Genomic DNA, 19,234 nt, shown 5'->3' with positions numbered 1-19,234 from the left:
TCCAAGGTTTATTTAACATAAGTAAATTGGGCTTAAAATGAATTTTAGAACTAAGCAGCTATTTCTTTCATACTAACAATATATGTATTTCAAAGATCTTTCACTGCATCTGAAAATCCTTCATTCTTTAAAAAGGTAAGATATTCCTAAAACTTGAACTACAGAACAGAGAGTCCTCAAGCTTAATCCCATTCTGAGGATCATAAAAGTAAGATTCTAGAGGATTATATCAGTGTTCTCAAAACTATTAAGCATACATCATATTCTATCACAGCAAATGTGACATGTAAACCACAGTTCTGGAAAGTCTAGTTACACATTATGATATCAAATGTTTTGAGAACCTTAAACCAAATAAACAGGAGCCAGTCTATCAAAAGGGAAACAATGTTCAACACGGAAACCTCCCACTTACCCTGTGATTTTATGTCCATAGTCACATATGGGAAACTCCCAAGGACAGCCATAACCTCCTCATATTTTTCATCTTCAAGGAAGTGCAGTAGATTGTGACGATCTGATTCTTTTAAACTCACCAAATCTTGGATAGTCTTAATTTTGTACTGAATTTTAAAAGAGAGAAGAAGAAAGAAAATAAATCCTAAAGTCATAGAATTTTTCACAAAAGGAAAATTAGCATGTTTACTAAAACAAAATCCAACAACTTTTTAAAAAATGTTAAGATTACACAGGGTCCCCAACTTACAATGGTTCTACTTAAAGCTTTTAAACTTTACAATGCTGCCAAAGCAATATGCATTCAGTAGAAACCATACTCTTGAGTTTTGATCTTGTCTAGGACTAGTGATATTTAATACAATATCATCATGATGCTGGGCAGCAGCAGTGAGCAGTAGCTCCCAGTCAGCACGTGCTCACAAGAGTAAACAATCCATACACTTAGAACCACTCTGTTTTTCACGTTCAGTATTCAATAAATTGTATGAGACAGATATTCAACACTTTACTATAAAACAGGCTTTGTGTTAGATGATTTTGCCCAAGCGTAGGTTAATGTAAGTGTTCTGAGCACATTTAAGGTAGGCTAGGCTAAGCTATTGTATTTGGTAGGTTAGATGTATTCAATGCATTTTTGACTTAGGATATTTTCAACTTACAATCGATAGCTTTATGAGGATGTAACCCCACTATAAGCTGAGGAAGATCTACATACACATTTCAAAGCAAACAATACAACTTTATAGCATTTCATGGCCTTTTATCCAAGGAAATTCAAATTAAGAATTTTTCTATTACAAAGTTAAAACAGAGTAATTTTTTAATTTTAGAAAAAATAAAGTTAGGAGGAAAAGACAGTAACATTCATAGACTCTTGACCCAAGCAAGAATGATTGTCATCTTCTATGCTCAGTTTGCTGACCCATATTTTCAATTTTAATGATAAAAACCTTTAAGAGTATGAATTTATCTCCAAGTGCAGCTGCATCCTTATGGTTTTACTATGCAATTTTCTCATTTTTGTTGTTCTCTAAATATAGCTGTTACTGCACTAATATCCATCTGGGCTAAAGGGATACTTAGGAGAGTGTTAATTTCCAGCCATTTGGTGCTAGTTAATTTTTACTTTCGCAGACAGGGATTAGATCGTGAGGTGTGTGGAATGTCCACTTTTCTATTACAAAGTTTTCGATTAGAAACGTGAACAAATCAGGGCACCTGCATGGCTCAGTCGGTTAAGTGTCCGACTTCGGCTCAGGTCATGATCTTGTGGTCCGTGAGCTCGAGCCCCTTGTCGGGCTCTGTGTTGACAGCTCAGAGCCTGAAGCCTGCTTCAGATTCTGTGTCTCCCTCACTCTCTGTCCCTCCCCTGCTCATGCTCTGTCTCTCTCTCTCTCAAAAATAAAGATTAAAAAAAAATTTTTGTTTTAAGTGAACAAATTTATAATTGCAATACAATTACCTGAAAGGACAGAAAACTCAAATGCAAATTTCTAATATACATTAGTTCTACCTTAATATATTATCAAATCCAGGGGCACCTGGGTGGCTCAGTCGGTTGGGCGGCCGACTACAGCTCAGGTCATGATCTCACGGTCTGTGAGTTCGAGCCCCGCATCGGGCTCTGCCTGCTTCCAATTCTGTGCCTCCCTCTCTCTCTGCCCCTTTCTTGCTTGGTCTCTGTCTTTCTCTCTCTCAAAACTAATAAACATTAAAAAAAATACCATCAAATCCAATGTCTGTCTTCTGCCCATTTTGTCTAGTGTATACAAACCAATATTTAAAATCTCCTATCAGAATTATAATTTTAGTTTTTTTCTTGTATTTCCAAGTTTTTTCATTTATACATATTTTTGCTATATCTTAAGATTCATTGTTGGATCTTTACTACAGACTGCATTTTCTAAATAAGAAGCATCTTTATTTGATCTACTTATTTTTTGAAAACTTAATTTTTTTGTTTCTATTCAACCGATAAACCATTGCCCAACCTTTAAGCCAGGTATTAATGACTGGAAAGCATACACTGCACTTCTACTTTGTATATTTATTTCTGGTAACATAATATAAGGAATAAAGTGCTAATTGCTAAAATGTATTGGACCCCAAAGTAGTAAAATAACTTACAGTAGGTAAAAGATTATACAACACCTACCTAATCAAGAAATTGTTAACAGAACCACTTGAGGGATAGTTTTGGAGTGTTTAAGATATTCTAAATCTAAGAAATTCGTAATAAAAACTTTTAGAACACTTTTCTCGTTATTTAAGTACCATAACAAACTGTGTAAAACAGATTTTAAAGTGGCAAAGAATTACCTTTTTATGATTAGAAACCCTTCTAAGATTGTCCTCTTCAATGTGAGGCAGCTGCAGAAGGGGAGACTTAAACTGCTGAAGGCCTTGCACAGCCATCTGGGAAAGCTTCATGCAGTTTTCTAGGGATGCCAAAGTTGGAGCACGAAACTCCCTTTCTTAGAAAGAACAGGAGGAAAAGAAAAAACAAGGCTGGACTTTTTATACGTTCAGGAGTATACAATTCATCACAATAACATGATACATGAGACTATCCTTAACACCTCATATCTTAAGATCACAGTGCTGACTTTCCTTTAAAAGTTATAAGATACCAAAAATACACAAACTTGTTCAAATGCAATAATCATTATCCAGCAAGAAGCACTGATTTAACAGAAAAATTCTTTGCATCACTTCCACAAATAGCAAATTATCAGTATCAAATACTGACACCATGCCAAGAACTGACATCCGCCATAACAACAAACCACAACCATTATCTCCTTTCCTAAGAGTCTCCCTTTCCATTACTGACCACAAACTCCCTCATTCTTTTTCTTCCCCCTCACTTTTTTTCCCTTCATGTGAAAAACACTACATATCAGATAAATCATCGTTACGTCACTTAAAGAATTATTTCAAACTCACTGTTAAAATACAGAATAACCTAACTCTAAAAGTATTCAAAGGAGAGAAGAGGCATATTAAATATTTGCAAACAATACGTGACAACAAACAATAAAACAATAAATAAATTCAAAAACATGAGTTGTGATAAAGACTTTACATAATGGAAAATATAGGAAAGAAGTAAGAAAAACCATGAACAAAAGTGGGAAAGCTGACTCAACCTACGGGCAGAATTACTGTAGATACTCATAAATCTTAGAACTATGAAGTGTAATCTGCATATGCTTGCAAGAAAAAGTACAACATAATTAATTACATTTCCACCTCACCTTCACGGCTTCGGGCCATTATTATTAGTTGGCAGATTACATTAACCATTTCTTGAAGTAGGGCAGGGCATTTTTTCAACATAAACTGCTGATCTGCAAAACAAGACAAAACCTGAAACGAATCATTCTACTTTTACAATTATAACATCTTTATCATCTACAGTCCAAGACTAACACTAAATTTAAGTTCTCCCACAAATATTTCACACACGACCTAATAAGAATTTTGCAGGCTAAAGTTTCTCCTAAGCAGCACTGTCAAAAATCAGTCAGAAAATTCTAGCTCAGATATGATGTTTCAAATTTTTAATATTACAAGTGTTGTGCTTTGTAAGTTAACTCCCTTGTTTGGAGGGAATAGTCTTAAACTTAATTCTAATCTTACTATACTTAAGAACCTTAAAAATTTTCTTCTTGTATACCTAAGTTTCTGTAACTATGAATAAGTCCAAAGACTAAGATTGATAGTGAATGTCAGTTCCATGCAGAAAGAGGAGAGGGGATGATAAAGAGGGGAAGGAAAAGGAACGAGACAGAGTCATTTTTACTGCACCTAATAGTTAACTGTGAAGATCATCCATGGGGTTGGGACTCAACCTAAAAAAATATCTGTTCCCTGTTTCTTAGATAACTGGTAAAAAGGGAGATGGTTTTGTATCTGTACAGAACATTAGGAACATTAGAATTACCGGTAAACTTGCAACTCCAATAACAATGCCTAAATAGAGATCCTTCATTCCATCTTAAGTATCCTATCTTATCATCAACCACTGATCATCAATTGGCCTAGTTTTCAAAGGCATTTGATTATATTATTGGCTTAAAAATGGCAGAGGAGGAGCTTCATTCAGAAAGAACACTTATTCCTGAAGGATAATAACTTTCTTTTAAAACTTCAAATGAAATCATGCAAGTAAAAAAAAAAAAAAAATGACAAATTCATGGTATTCCTGGAAACACCACTGTCCCAATCCACTACTTTTATTTATTTTTATTTTTTTTTATGTTTATTCACTCCCTGAGAGAGAGAGAGCAAGAGAGAGAGAGAGCAAGAGCGGGGAAGGGTCAGAGAGAGAGGGAGACACAGAATCCAAAGTAGGCTCTAGACTCTGAGCTGTCAGCACAGAGCCTGACACGGGGCTTGAACTCATGAACCACAAGATCATGACCTGAGCCAAAGTTGGATGCATAACCGACTGAGCCACCCAGGTGCCCCACTGCTTCTCTTTTAAATAGACAGGTGGCTGCAAATACTTAGGAAGCTTTAAATAAAGATTAAACACTTTATCAGCAACCACAGCTGGAAGTGGTGGTGGTAGTTGTGGAACTGACTGAGGTACTGATTATGAAATCCATTTTTTCTTCCCCCCAAAAGCTTATAAAATCTTTTTAAAAAGTCACTAGGAATTTTTGTATAATCTGCAACTGACTAAACATTTTTCAGAGTATTCTCTCACCTTGAAATACTAAATTTTAACATTTGCCAAAAATATCGGACTTAGACCTTCAAAATATCTGTGAAGTAATTATGTAGCATAAAGATTTCTTTTTAAAAGATCCTTGAGCAATTATTTGATTGAGCAAAAAAGAACAGCAACAAAAACATTGCACCATGAAGTCTAATTAAATCCGTTGCTTTTGTACCATTAAAACCGTGCAGATATTAGAATCATAAATACCTTCTTCAAGGGTCTCAGGAATTTTCATTCTAGCAAGATGAGACAGTAAAAGAACTCTGGCTTTCAGGCTATATGGGCAGGTAAGTGGAGGCTCATTCTTCTTTAAATTAATGCTGCCAATTTCTCTGATTAGCTAGAGTAAATAAAATAATTATTAAAAATATCTATATACTGAAAAGCATTAACTTTAATACCTAAATGCTTATTATATCAAGGAATTTAGGAGACAGGTCTAACCTGAGGTATTAGAATATTATCTGTTGGTCTGCTTGTGGCATCTTTGTTATACTGAGGATCAAATTCAGAGGCTCCAGCCAAAACCATGATAAGACCTAAGAAAACAAAAGAAATATAAAGGTAAACAAATAAACTTGCTCATCTATTAATTTCCTCTCCTAAGATACTTTATTAATGTAGAGTGAGGCAGTTTTCCAATTGCGCAAAAAGCTAAAAATCATCTGAACTCCAATACTAAGTACTCATTTCTCCAACAAAAAAGAAACATTTCACTTTTTTAAAAGTGTACAGTATTACTTATCACAAGTGAATAGAAACATACATTAAGGGCCCCAAAGCAACTGGATGCATTAAAATCACTTCAAATAGCATCCGTTTCTAGATTTAAGCATGTGTTCCACAGAAACTTTCTACAGAGTAATTATTAAGTATCCCATACGATGTTAATAACTATTATGTGAACAAAGGGGGCTCTATGGTTAAACAAGACTGAGAAACAATGAGTTAAAAGAGTTTTAGGTTTCTTCACTTGATGACTTCTCAGAACCTTAAGTAAACTGAAATACTCTATAATTTACAGAAATTTTTATCATGGAACCCTGAAGGGTTTGCGGGACATGTTCTTTGAAATACACATGATTTGCAGCTACATACACTATGAGCATTATTTGTTAGTCTATACAAGCTCCTTATTTTTTTAAATAATTTTTTAAAAATTTACTTATTTTGAGAACAAGCAAGAGAGGAGCAGAGAGAGAGGGAGAGAGAGAGAATCCCAAACAAGCTCCACACTGTCAGCACAGAGCCCAGTGCAGGGCTCGAACTCAGGAACCATGAGATCACGACCTCAGCTGAAATCAAGAGTCAGAGCCTTAACCAACTGTGAATCACCCAGGCGTCCCTATTCAAGCTTTTTAATGACCGGCACTATAGTCACCTATAGTCATCAATCTCACCTTCCAGCAGAAAATACATACAATGTGCTCACTAAAAGCAGGACAATGTAGAGCTTAAGGGCATAGACCCTGGAGTTTTCACTCCCTAACTAAATGATGTAGGACAATATTCTTCACCTTTCTATGGGTCTCAGTTTCTCCCAATGTGCCTGACACACAGTAAGCACAGTAATATGGGTAAGGTACCGCTATCAAATGTTTTCATGAAAACAACTATTCCTGAGACAACTATGTAAACGATACCAACACTAAAGTAACCAAGGATATATAATCAAGCCCACCAGCTAAAAAATGCTTTTCTGATAGTACTGTATAAGGCTAAGTACCACACTCAGGAATAAAACAGAAATCAAGTTCACTGATGCAAAAAACACGTTAAAAGACATTATAAACATGAAACATTTTCATAAGGGGCTAAGTTTCCATATTAATATTTCAATCCAACATAAGGAAGAATGACATGTGTGCATAAGGGAGAGTAACTGACTCATTCCTCAGAAATAAAAGATCTGCTCATTTCTCAGAAATAAAAAATCTGTTCACACAGTCACATGACCCTGAGGAGTCTCTTTCTCATTACCAAAAAAATTAGTTAAATTGGCAAATCCAAAGTACAGACAAGTCCATTTAGGTTTTGGAACAAAAATGTATTCTCCAGTGAGACACAATTTAAAACTTTAAAACGTGTATCATCTCTTTTTTTTTCCCCAAGGAAGAGAAGCAGGGCTTGTCTATGACAGGTCTATGATTTCTGCTGAGCAGAGATTCTGAAAGGCAACAAACACTACATACTCCAAGGATAAAATTTACAGTGTTAGCTTTATGGAATCAAAGAAAGTATCTTAAATGGAACTTTTTTTTTTGCTAAAAAGAAATTCTGAAATAAGACTCTGGGAATGAAATATCCTGACAGTTTTCTTTCAGCACGCCCAAGACCTGACTTATTTTACTGAGATTAATACAGTGTAATGTACCGATTTAAGACTTGGGAACCGGACTGCTTGAGTTCGATCCTGACTCTACCACTTAATATTTCCTTAAGCTCAGTTTCCCCATCTATCAAATGTGCTTAAAAACAGTAAAGATTAAATGAGTTAATATCTACATAATCCATAGTAATGCCAGGCATACAACAAATACTCAAGAAATATTAGCTAGTATTATTACAAAGTTAACCCACATGAAGCTTTACCATAAAATTTGTAGGGTAAAAAACATATATAGCTGAGTAAATGGAAATAATAGAAATACATATGATAAAGGGTACCAGCCACTTTCCTCCAGCTTTAGTTATATGAACTGAGTATAAAACTGTGAAATAAAAGGTTTCCAGTGGAGTATGTATCAACTCCAAATAAATGACTCAGAAAATAATCTACTATCACAGATACTTAAATTTACTCACGTTTCATATCCATATTTCGGGTTTTATAAACAAAGTATGTATAAATCTGTGTTGTGCGTATTAGAATCTGGTCTCCACTATAGCGTATTGAGCGATACCACCAAGAGCCCTAAAACACAAATAAAATTAAACAATAAATAAAGCATCAAAACCACAATAAATATTAAGTCTAATGCAGAATATGTTACGGTCAAATTTCCTAAGCGTTCATAAAACCAATAACAATACCTGAGCTTTAGAACAAATGCCTTTGTTACTTATTTCAAATTATTTAGCAAGTATTTATACTGCCCAACACCTAAACACCAACCCACCTCACTACATATATATGATTAAACCATTTAAGTTTCAGCTAGAAACTGAACACAAAACAGAAACGAAACAACCCATCGCTATAAAAGCAACAAGCTGGTTCCTGACACGCAGTATGGATTCAATAAATATTTGATAAGTGCAGGACAATTTTACAGTTGATATACTACTTTCATTCACATGACTCCATACAGCTGGATCCTCACATAATAAACCTATGAAGAAGGCAAGACAGGTTAATTATTAGTCTCACTATGGGACTCAGGAACTGTAAGATCAGAAAGAAAACCACCAGTCACAAAAGTAACAGTAAAATCATAAACTTTATGGTATTTCCATATTGACATATTATGCAGCTGTTTTTAAAAATGAGGTGTATCTCCAACATAGGAAGCAAAAGAAGTCACAGAATGATAGAAAGACCACATTTTTGTAAAGTGTGTATGTAAACATAATCCATAGAAAAATATCTGAAAGGGAGAACACCAAACTTAGCAGTGATTATCTCTAACAAAGAAATGAAGTTGAGGGAGACGGTAAAGGAAAACATTCCAAACTCTAAATATACCTGTATTATTTCACTTATATGTAACTTTTGTATGGGAGGAGATATACTTTCACATACTTAAATGATATCACCTTTAGAAAACCTTTAAAGTATAGATGAATAGAAGATTCTTAAAATTCAAGGATCGATGGATTATATTCTAATACAAATTATAGGAGGCTCCAAAGCACGCCACCAATTCCCTTTCCAAAAAAAAGTTAATAAAAAGAGCTAGCACTTACCACAACAACTGGAAGGATAACCATGAATGCCAATCCATATACAAGTAAAACCTAGAATTGAAGAGAAAAAAAATTATGGCTTTCACAGGTAAATTATAAAAACATCCATGAACACTTACCTTGAGGCTTGCATGGGGGAGGCACTAACAAAAGCACTCTCCAGGGAGCGGGGTGGCTCAGTCAGTTAAGCATTTGACTCCTGATTTCGGCTGAGGTCATGACTTCAGTTACTGAGTTCGAGCCCCACATCGGGCTCTGTGCTGACAGCATGTAGCCTGTTTGGGATTCTGTCTCCCTCCCTCTCTACCCCTCCCCCATTTGCTAGCTCTTAAAAGAAAAATGAACTCCTAAAAACAAAAAAAAAAGCACTCCTCTTATATTATTTCATTTAATTCTTACTTCATTTTCAAATTTTATGAGAAAGCTACTGTTATTATTTTTCTTTTGCAAATAGAAAACCTGCAGCACACATAGGTTACAGGACTTGTCCTACGTCACACAGCTAGTAAGTGGATTGGAATCCAGGCATTTCAATTCTAAAACTTATGCTCTTATCCAATATAACAAGTCACCTTTTAATTTGCTCTGTAAATAATACCAGCAAAACAGCTTTTATAAATTATATTTTCCTTCCAGTCAGATACTTATAGCTCTACACATTAGTAAGTAGTTAGTGCCTTGGAAATAAATAATAGAATCCTGGTTCCTAATCAAGGAGCAACTTCATAATGTTCTATTTACAAGTAATTTCTGTCTATTGGTCTTAGATTTTTCTCCTGCTGCTTGATTCCAAATCTGGTAGCTAACTATCCTCTTCTCCAGTATTCCCACGGTAATCCTAAGCATGATAGACACACACAGAAAGCATATATCCCTAAGATAACAAATGTTTGTCAGCCATAAAATAACATTAAATAGCCATTTTCAAAACAAATTACAGACTATATGAATTTTTTTATTGCTTCAAAGATAGCTCCTAATCATTTTTAAGATATGTGAAATAGGGAAACATCTATTCCTGAACAGTAAGTTAATTCCTGATGTTTCAGAGTTGTAAAATCTATCACCAAATAAAGTCTGATACCCTACTGCCTCCCTAAGTACCATATGGAATACATATCATTAATTTAACATATATTAACATTAATTTCACCTGGGTAAATGTGAAATGAAGGATAATTTAAATTTTGAGCACTACTTAGGATACATACCATATAAAACCATAGTTCCCCAAACCAAGGAAATGACCCAACCTGAAACTACCTTCAAAAGAAATCACCACAGCTTTAAGGTTTTAAAACAACATTTAGAACACACTGCCCTTCCTCTGAAGAAAAACAAGCAAAAAAAATCCATACCGCCCCAAACAACAACCTAATAATGGGAACCAATTCTTTTCTTTATTATATAAAAAGTTTTCATAATACACAGTTAAATTAAAGACAGCATAACAGTATTTTGATATAGCTCTCTATAGTACTAAGATATATCTAGCACACTATAATGTGTCCTATTTACATGTACTCACCAAAATTGAGTTTTTCTGGTCAACTATCCAAGCTGGCAGGGCAATTCCAAAGCTTGTGGCTAAAATAGGAAGAGTATTTCTGAAGAATCTGCACTTCCAATTTTATTTATTTATATTTCAAAATTCTGCACCCCAACTCTTCCCCCCACCAAAAAAAAAATCTTTCAGAAAGATTATATTATGTGTGTTCCCATTACAGAAAAGTCGATGGATTTTTCCAGAAGTGGGGGCAGGGGAGACTCGACCAAAGTATATGAATTCCTTCTTAGTAAATCTGAATTTTTTTATATGTCATTATGTAAACACTATGAATATATGATAAAATGTTTAAAGTAATAAAGAAAAACATTGTTTTCATCCAACTTTTATCAACTGCTAATTGGAAATGAATGACAATGATCACTCTTCTCATCAGACCAATCTGAGTTCTATCTTTCAAACTGGCTGCTAGAAAGAAAAATAAAAATTAGCTAAAGGAAACTCAATTTACATATCTATTTAACTCCTTGAGGTTATAATTTTCCTATTCACAAACTAAGAATCAAAATATTCCTTTCAATCTATTAATATTTTCACTTAAATACACAAACACACACACATACACTATACCACTAGTAATTTTTAATTATTATTTACCACACCTTGAGGGCCATCTGGATTTCCAAATTCTTCCCAGTTTTTCCGGGACTCTTCATCAGTTAAACTAGCATTAAGAACAAAATTGCAAAATTAGAAAACCACATCTGCAAAGTACTCACATATACAAACTCTATTAATGAACCAACTCACTTCTTACAGATATTAATTTCAGGAAATCAAGAAAAGCCTCTCTGAAATCAGATAAAAAGAAAGAGAAGAAAGCAAGGAATTCTACATTAAAGAAAATGCTAACTATTGAGACTTTAGAGAAATTCCTGGTTGGCCTGTGGGTTCTGAAGTTTTGCCAGTTCAAGTTGGAAGATAAAACTTTAGAAATTTTCTAAGCAAGCAGGGAGGATTACAGGGACTTTTTTCTTATATCTTTATACATTTTCCAAAATTTCTTCAATGAGCTTTGCTTATACTTTAAGAATATATACCTACTTATAAACCCACTACAAATTAATAATAATAATCCCTCCAAAACTGGTACCACATTCTCAAAAGAAAAAAATGAACACCTGGAAAATTCCAATGCTACAGAAAAGGTCATTTTGCATTGTGCTGAGGTCACAATTTTCTCCTAAAACAAATGCCAGAAGGACTAGGGAAAAACCTGCTCAAACAATGCTTTTCTAATCCAGCAATATAAAAGTGACAGAGTGATTTAAAAAAAAATTTTTTTTAATGTTTATTTACTTTTTGAGAGAGAGAGAGAGAGAGAGAGAGAGAGAGAGAGAGCGCGCGCGCGCATAAATTGCGAAGGGGCAAAGAGAGAGGGAGACACAAAATCCAAAGCAGGCTCCAGGCTCTGAGCTGGCGGCACAGAGCCCAACACCAGGCTCAAACTCCCAAACCATGAGATCATGACCTGAGCCAAAGTCAGACATTTAACCAACTGAGTCACCCAGGCGCCCCCAGAGTGATTTTTTTAACACCTAAAAAGAAATATAACCTTTGACCTGGGCAGTGGTCCAAGGCACAAAATGAGAGTGGTCTTATTTCAGATCCCAAAATAGATATTAAAAAAAAAACACTGAAAGAAATTTTCAATTCCTTCAAAAACTTTACGTTGTTAAGGAGACAAGGCAGACACACACAAAAATGACCAGTAAGATCGTAAGAAAGGCATTTTTGAAGTCCATGTGGCAAAAGATTATGTTTATGTCCAAATCTAATTTTAACAGTATTTCTATTTCCCAGAACATATGCACATAGGATACAATGTAGTTTTCTATTCAACAAAGCTCCACAGTAAGAGACAGAATGCAGAAGTACCTTTAAAAAAACAGCAACTATTTTCAAAGAGTTCAATTTTTTTTCACCTAAACCATAATTTCTATCTTTTATTATTATTATTATTATTTTTTTTTTTTTTTTTTTTTTTTTTTTTTTTTTTTTAAGGTAAGCTCTACACCCAATGTATGGGCTTGAACCCATAACCCTGAGATCAAGAGTTGTATGTTCTATCAAATGAGCCAGCCAGGTGCCCCCCTATTTTTGTTTTTTTTAATTGAAGTATAGTTGACACACAATGTTACATTAGTTTCAGGTATACAAGATAGTGATCTGACAAGTTTATACCTTATGCTATGCTCACCACTAACATAGCTACCATCTGTCACTACACAATGCTATTATAATACCATTGACTATATTCTCTATGTTGTACCTTTTATTCCTTCTATAGACTTCTTCTTAGACTATTATCTATAAACTTATTCTTTCTATAACTGTAAGTCTGTATCTCCCACTCCCCTTCACCCATTTTGCCCATTCTTCCATCCCATTCCCCTCTGGCAACCTGTTTGTTCTCTATATTAATGAGTCTGTTTCTGCCTTTTGGTTATTCCTTTGCTTTGTTTTTTAAGTCCCACATATAAGTGAAATCATATGATACCTGCCTTTCTCTTTAGCATAATACCCTCTAGATCCAGGTCCATCCATGTTGTCACAAATGGCAAGATCACATTCTTTTTTATAGCTGAATAATATTCCATTGTATAAATGAATACCACATCTTCATCCATTCATCTATCAATGGATACTGAGTTGCTTCTATACCTCGGCTCTTATAAATAATACTGCAATAAACATAGGAGTGCATGTATCTTTCTGAATGAATGTCTTTGCTTTCTATGGGTAAAAACCCAGTAACGGAATTACTGGATCATATGGTATTTCTACTTTTACTTTTTTGAGGATGCTCCATACCAGTTTCTGTAGTGGCTGTACCAATTAACATTCCCACCAACAGTGCACAAGGATTTCTTTTTCTTTACATCCTCGCCAATACTTGTTATTTCTTGTCTTTTTTATTTTAGCCATTTTGACAGGTCTAAGGCATTACCTCATTGTGGTTCTGATTTGCATCTGCCTGATGACTAGTACTGCTGAGCATATTTTCATGCATCAGTTGCCCATCTATATATATTCCTTGAGAAAGTATCTATTAAGGTCCTTTGCCCATTTTTTAAAAATCATATTGTTAGGTTTTTTGGTGTTGAGTTGCTAAGTTCTTTATATATTTTGGATATTAACCCCTTATTGAAGATATCATTTGCAAATATCTTCTCTCATTCAATAGGGTGCCTTTTTATTGGTTTCCTCTGCTATGCAAAAGCTTTTTATTTTGGTGTAGTCCCAATAGTTCATTTTTGCTTGTCTCCCTTGCCTTATGATTTTAATATTATTTTTTTCTAAGTAAGTTCCATGTCCAATGTGGGGTTTCAGCTCATGACCATGAAAGCAAGAGTTGAATGCTCTGAGCCAGCCAGGTGCCCCTGCCTTATGATCTTCATTCATCTAGGAAGACTGCTATGGTGGATGTCCAAGAAATTAGTGCCTATGTTCTTCTAGGTGTTTTATGGTTTCAGATCTCATAATTACGTCTTTGATCTATTCTGAGTTTATTTCTGTGTATGAAGTAAGAAAGTGGTCCAGTTCCATTCTCTTGCATGTAACTGTCTAGTTTTCCCAGCACCATTTACTGAAATGACTGTCTCTCCCCAGAGTATATTCTTGCCTCCTTTGTCATAGATTAAATGACCATATAAACGCAGGTTTATTTCTGGGCTCTCTATTTTGTTCCATTAATCTATGTTTCTATTTTTGGGCCACTCCTATACAGTTTAATTACTACAGCTCTGTAGTATAGCTTGAAATCTGGAATTGTTATACCTCCAGCTTTGTTCTTCTTTCTCAAGATTGCTTTGGCTATTCAGGGTCTTTTGTGGTTCCATACAAATTTCAGAATTATTTGTTCTAGTTCTGTTGGTATTTTGATAGGGATTGCATGGAATCTGTAGATTGCTTTGGGTAATACAGACATTTTAACAATATTAATTCTTCCAACCCATGAGCATAAAATATCCTTCCATTTGGTTGTGTCATCTTTAATTTCTTTCATCAGTATTTTATAGTTTCCAGAGTATAGATTTTTCACCTCCTTAAATTTATTTCCAAGTATTTTATTCTTTTTGATATAATTGTAAATGGAACCGTTTTCTTAAACTCTGTTTCTGCTACTTCATTATTAGTGTGTAAAAATGCAACTGATTTCTAGGTACTAATTTTGTATCCTGCAACTTTTCTGAAGTCATTTATTACATTTAATAGCTTTTTAGAGATCTTTAGGGTTTTCTTTTTTCTTTTAATTTTTTTAATTTTTTTTAACATTTATTTTTGAGAGAGAGAGAGAGAGAGACAGAGAGAGAGAGAGAGAGAGAGAGACTGCCAGTGGGGGAGGGGCAGAGAGAGACAGACAGACAGACACAGAATCCGAAGCAGGCCCCAGGCTCTGAGCTGTCAGCACAGTGTCCAACACGGAGCATGAACCCACGAGCTGTGAGATCATGACCTGAGCCAAAGTCAGACGTTCAACCCACTAAGCCACCCAGGCGCCCCTTTTTAATGTTTATTTTTGAGAAGGAGAGAGACAGAGTGCAAGCAGGGGAAGGACAGAGAAATAGAGAGGGAGACACAGAATCCCAAGCAGGCTCCAGGCTCTGAGTTGTCAGCACAGAGCCCAACACGGGGCTTGAACTTGGGAACAGCAAGATCATGACCTGAGCCAAAGTCAGACACTTAACCAACTGAGCCACCCTAGGGTTTTCTATGTACAGTATCATGCCATGTACAGATGATGAAAATTTAACTTCTTCCTTACCAACAGGGATGTCTTTTACTTCTTTTTCTTTTCTGATTGCTGTGTCCAGCACTTCTAGTACTATGTTGAATAAACACGGTGACACTGGACATCCTAGTCTTATTCCTGCTCAGTTTTTCACCTTTGACTTTGATGTTAGCTGTGTGTTTTTCATATATAGCTTTTATTATGTTGAGGTACGTTCCCTCTAAATCTACTTTTTTGAGAATTTTATCATAAACATATGAATTTTGTGAAATACTTTTTCTACATCTATTGAAATAAACATCTGATTTTTATTCTTCATTCTGTTAATGTGGTGTATCATACTGACTGATTTTGCAGATACTGAGCCATTCTTGCACCAGAATAAATTCTACTTGATTGTGATGAATGATCTTTTTAATGCACTGTTGAAGGTGATTTGGTAATACCTTGTTGAGAATTTTTATATCTATGTTCAACAGGGATTGCAAATATTTTTAAACTTCTCTGGTCATTTAAAGAAACAAGTACGTTGACATCCTCAGTCCCTTTTTAACCATAACTCCACTTATGCTATTTGACCAAGGCCAGAGTAAAATAAAGAAGCCAACAAAAAGCACTATCAGAGAGACTGCAACTTCAGAAGGAGGGGTGCGTATGGTAGCTCTGTTTTGCTAAGGGAGGGATGTTTCTCAAAAATTTTGCCCTGGTTTCCCTGTACAACTGCCCACTCACTTAGGACTTCAGCTATTCGCCCTTCTAACCAGAATTTTTTCCCAAACATAACTCTATCCCCTCTACTTTTCTGATGACAGCAACATAATAAACTGCTCTGTTTTCCAAACAATGCCCTCAAATTTCACAAAATAAAGCATAGTTCACATCATACAAGCACTTGATTTTTTCAAACTGCACACACTGCTGATTACAATTCCATTAACTCATTCATTAAGCTGACTTGTACAACTGGTGTGAGACACGCACCATGTTCAATATTCAAATTAAAGGAATCATCAACTTTTAGAAAAGTTGTTAGAAAGCAACTAATTTTTGGATAGTTATTAGTGCTTCGGTAAAATACCACTTCTAAGACTTAAAGTACTTAAAAGTTATGTAATTTTAGTATAATTCATATATAATGAGCTTAAACAAGACCAATGATATTAACATAACTTTCAAAAATTCAATGAGTATAAGGTTTCCAAAACATGATTATATATCTTAATTTTGGAGGTAGGAGGCTGTGTCATAGATTCTATTACAAATCTGATAAGATCTATAATCCTTCTGCTCTAGAAAAATGCACAGTTACAAATACACATATACTCTGTATACAGTTTCGGGGGCCCCAGATCATACAACCTAATCTAGAGAATGCTTTCATTAAATTATAGGTGAATGACCCTGAGTTGACTACGTAAAGCAAAATTACATATTCATATATAGTAACACATGAAAACACATGTTTTTAAAAATTAAAATAGCTTTAAAATAACATATAGGGGTGCGTGGGTGGCTCAGTCAGCGGAGCATCCAACTTCAGCTCAGCTCATGATCTCACGGTTCATGGGTTCGAGCCCCAGTCAGGCTCTGTGCTGGTAGGTCACAGCCTGGAGCCTACTTCTGATTCTGTGTCTCCCTCTCTCTCTGCCCCTCCCCTGCTCATGCTCTGTCTCTCTCTCTCTCAAAAATAAATAAACTTAAAAAAAATGTTCCGGGGCGCCTGGGTGGCGCAGTCGGTTAAGCGTCCGACTTCAGCCAGGTCACGATCTCGCGGTCCGTGAGTTCGAGCCCCGCGTCAGGCTCTGGGCTGATGGCTCGGAGCCTGGAGCCTGTTTCCGATTCTGTGTCTCCCTCTCTCTCTGCCCCTCCCCCGTTCATGCTCTGTCTCTCTCTGTCCCAAAAATAAATAAAAAAAAAAAAAAAAAAAAAAAAAAAATGTTCCTTTAAAATAAAGTAACCTCTATGTTGTCCACTCACTATACAGTAGGTTAAAAACAGGTTTTATACCCAAAAACCAAATCTCAACTATATGGTTATAGAAAAAACAGAAACTATGAACCAGAAAATTCAATAGTTGGTCTAACTCCTCAAAAATAACCAGAACTCCTTTTCTTTAAGTTAGAAACTGGTGTGAAGAAATAGGAATCACCCAAGCCTATTATTGTAATGGGCACATAAGGGAAAAGAAAATCTCCTGAATAACCAAAGCAAATTCTAAAAAGCTTTGCAGATCAGAGCCTTTAAATGCTGCTTGAGTTATACTTGGGCTGCTAGAGTAATGCATAAAAAACAGGAACTTCAATCACTCAGAACTTGTAATTAGTAAAATGTACCTTTATCTAATTCATTTATACTTATACAAGCTACAAGATCTCAAAGTTCTGGGTCCCATAATCATTTTACTCCTTCATTTGTCTGATGGACCATCAACTATTTAAGACATTTTAAACACAAAACATTCTGTATCTTGATCAGGTAATTGAGTTAAAACCAAAAGCCATATATTATTCTTCTGTACTTTTTAGAAAAGTGACCATACATCATAAAGAGTCAGATTTCCATTAACTTGAGGACAAATTCATGAACTTAAAAATGTTACAATACCTGGGGCGCCTGGGGTGGCTGAATCAGTTAATCATCTGACTCAATTTTGGCTCAGGTCATGATCTCATGGTTGTGAGTTCGAGCCCCACATGGGGCTCTGCGCTGACAGTTCAGAGCCTGCTTGGGATTTTCTCTCTCTCTCTCTCTCTCTCTCTCTCTTTCTGTGTGCCCCTCCCCAGCTCGCTTGCTCTCTCTCGCTCTCAAAATAAATAAATAAACTTAAAGTAAAGTTACAATACCTGAAAACTAAATTTAAACTAAAATTAAAATTACTAAATAATCTTAGCTATCTGACTTCCTCTGGGTATCTTTAATTCTTCTGAAATTACCTGAAGACAGCAACTAAGGCACTGAAACACTTGTGCAATGAGAGTAAATGGCCGGAGGAGACACAATGAAAAAAGGGGGAGACACCAACTGAAAGACTGTAATCTGGAGGACATCTGCTATGCAGAAAATGTAGTATGCCCTTCAGAAGCTCCTAATGGCACTGCTTTATTGCAGAATCATATTCACATGTGTAACAAGCAACTCACAAAAAAGAGGGGACAGGAAACACAGTCAATAGACTTTTATTAAGCATAAAATGATTATTTCCCAAACTTCTGTAATTCACATGCCACTTTCACAGTTTGCTATTATATCTGAGTATCCTATGACTTACTTCTATTTTTAAAATCAGCTTACAAAATGATACATCACGGAGTCCTCTAAAAACAGACAATATCTTGTCCGTATTTTACTCCTTAATTCAATGCAAGAGCTATACGGGGATATGCCTATGAGCCCTGAAGAATCCAGGTGACTTTTACCTCTTGTAATATTAACACTCAAGGAAGAGCTACCTCTAATTTTATACACTCTATCCTGTTTCCCAAAAATTAAACTAGTCTTTACATAGTTTAATGAGACAGCTACATTTCCAAAACAAGAGAAATAGATCTAGCTTAATAAAAGCCTAGAAATGAAAACAAGGTGTAAGCATATCTTCTTCTAATCAGGATACTTCGAAAATAGCTCAATTAACTCACTACTTAATTTAACTAACATCACAGGGCAAAAGCACTACTTTAACTAATTTACTTAAAATTCAAGCTTAGTTAAATTAGCACTTTTGGGTTGTCATGCAGTTCCATAAAGAATAGATTCAACATATGAGGTTTTTAGCATTTCAAAGTGCCCGACAACAATTTACTATTTCATTCAAATAAAGAACTTTCTTTACCACTTCTAA

At 35.2% G+C, this 19,234-nt stretch overlaps 1 protein-coding gene across 1 annotated transcript in view; it reads right to left on the bottom strand.

Moving 5' to 3' along the window:
* SEC63 (SEC63 homolog, protein translocation regulator) overlaps positions 1-19,234 on the bottom strand; it is a 77,268-nt gene that overhangs the window by 34,613 nt on the left and 23,421 nt on the right. The window contains exons 5-13 of the mRNA XM_019443023.2: positions 11,264-11,325; positions 10,623-10,681; positions 9,095-9,145; positions 7,994-8,102; positions 5,633-5,727; positions 5,396-5,528; positions 3,717-3,809; positions 2,779-2,933; positions 416-563 (exon numbers count right to left, since the gene is read on the bottom strand). Of these exons, the coding sequence (XP_019298568.1) occupies positions 416-563; positions 2,779-2,933; positions 3,717-3,809; positions 5,396-5,528; positions 5,633-5,727; positions 7,994-8,102; positions 9,095-9,145; positions 10,623-10,681; positions 11,264-11,325 (905 nt within the window). The remainder of the gene's footprint in view (positions 1-415; positions 564-2,778; positions 2,934-3,716; positions 3,810-5,395; positions 5,529-5,632; positions 5,728-7,993; positions 8,103-9,094; positions 9,146-10,622; positions 10,682-11,263; positions 11,326-19,234) is intronic.

Source organism: Panthera pardus, unplaced genomic scaffold (genome assembly GCF_024362965.1).
Source record: "Panthera pardus isolate Hobbes unplaced genomic scaffold, ASM2436296v1 HiC_scaffold_17, whole genome shotgun sequence".
NCBI lineage: Eukaryota > Metazoa > Chordata > Mammalia > Carnivora > Felidae > Panthera > Panthera pardus.
The sequence above is the reverse complement of the archived record's forward strand: the minus strand, read 5'-3'. Positions and strand labels throughout refer to the sequence as shown.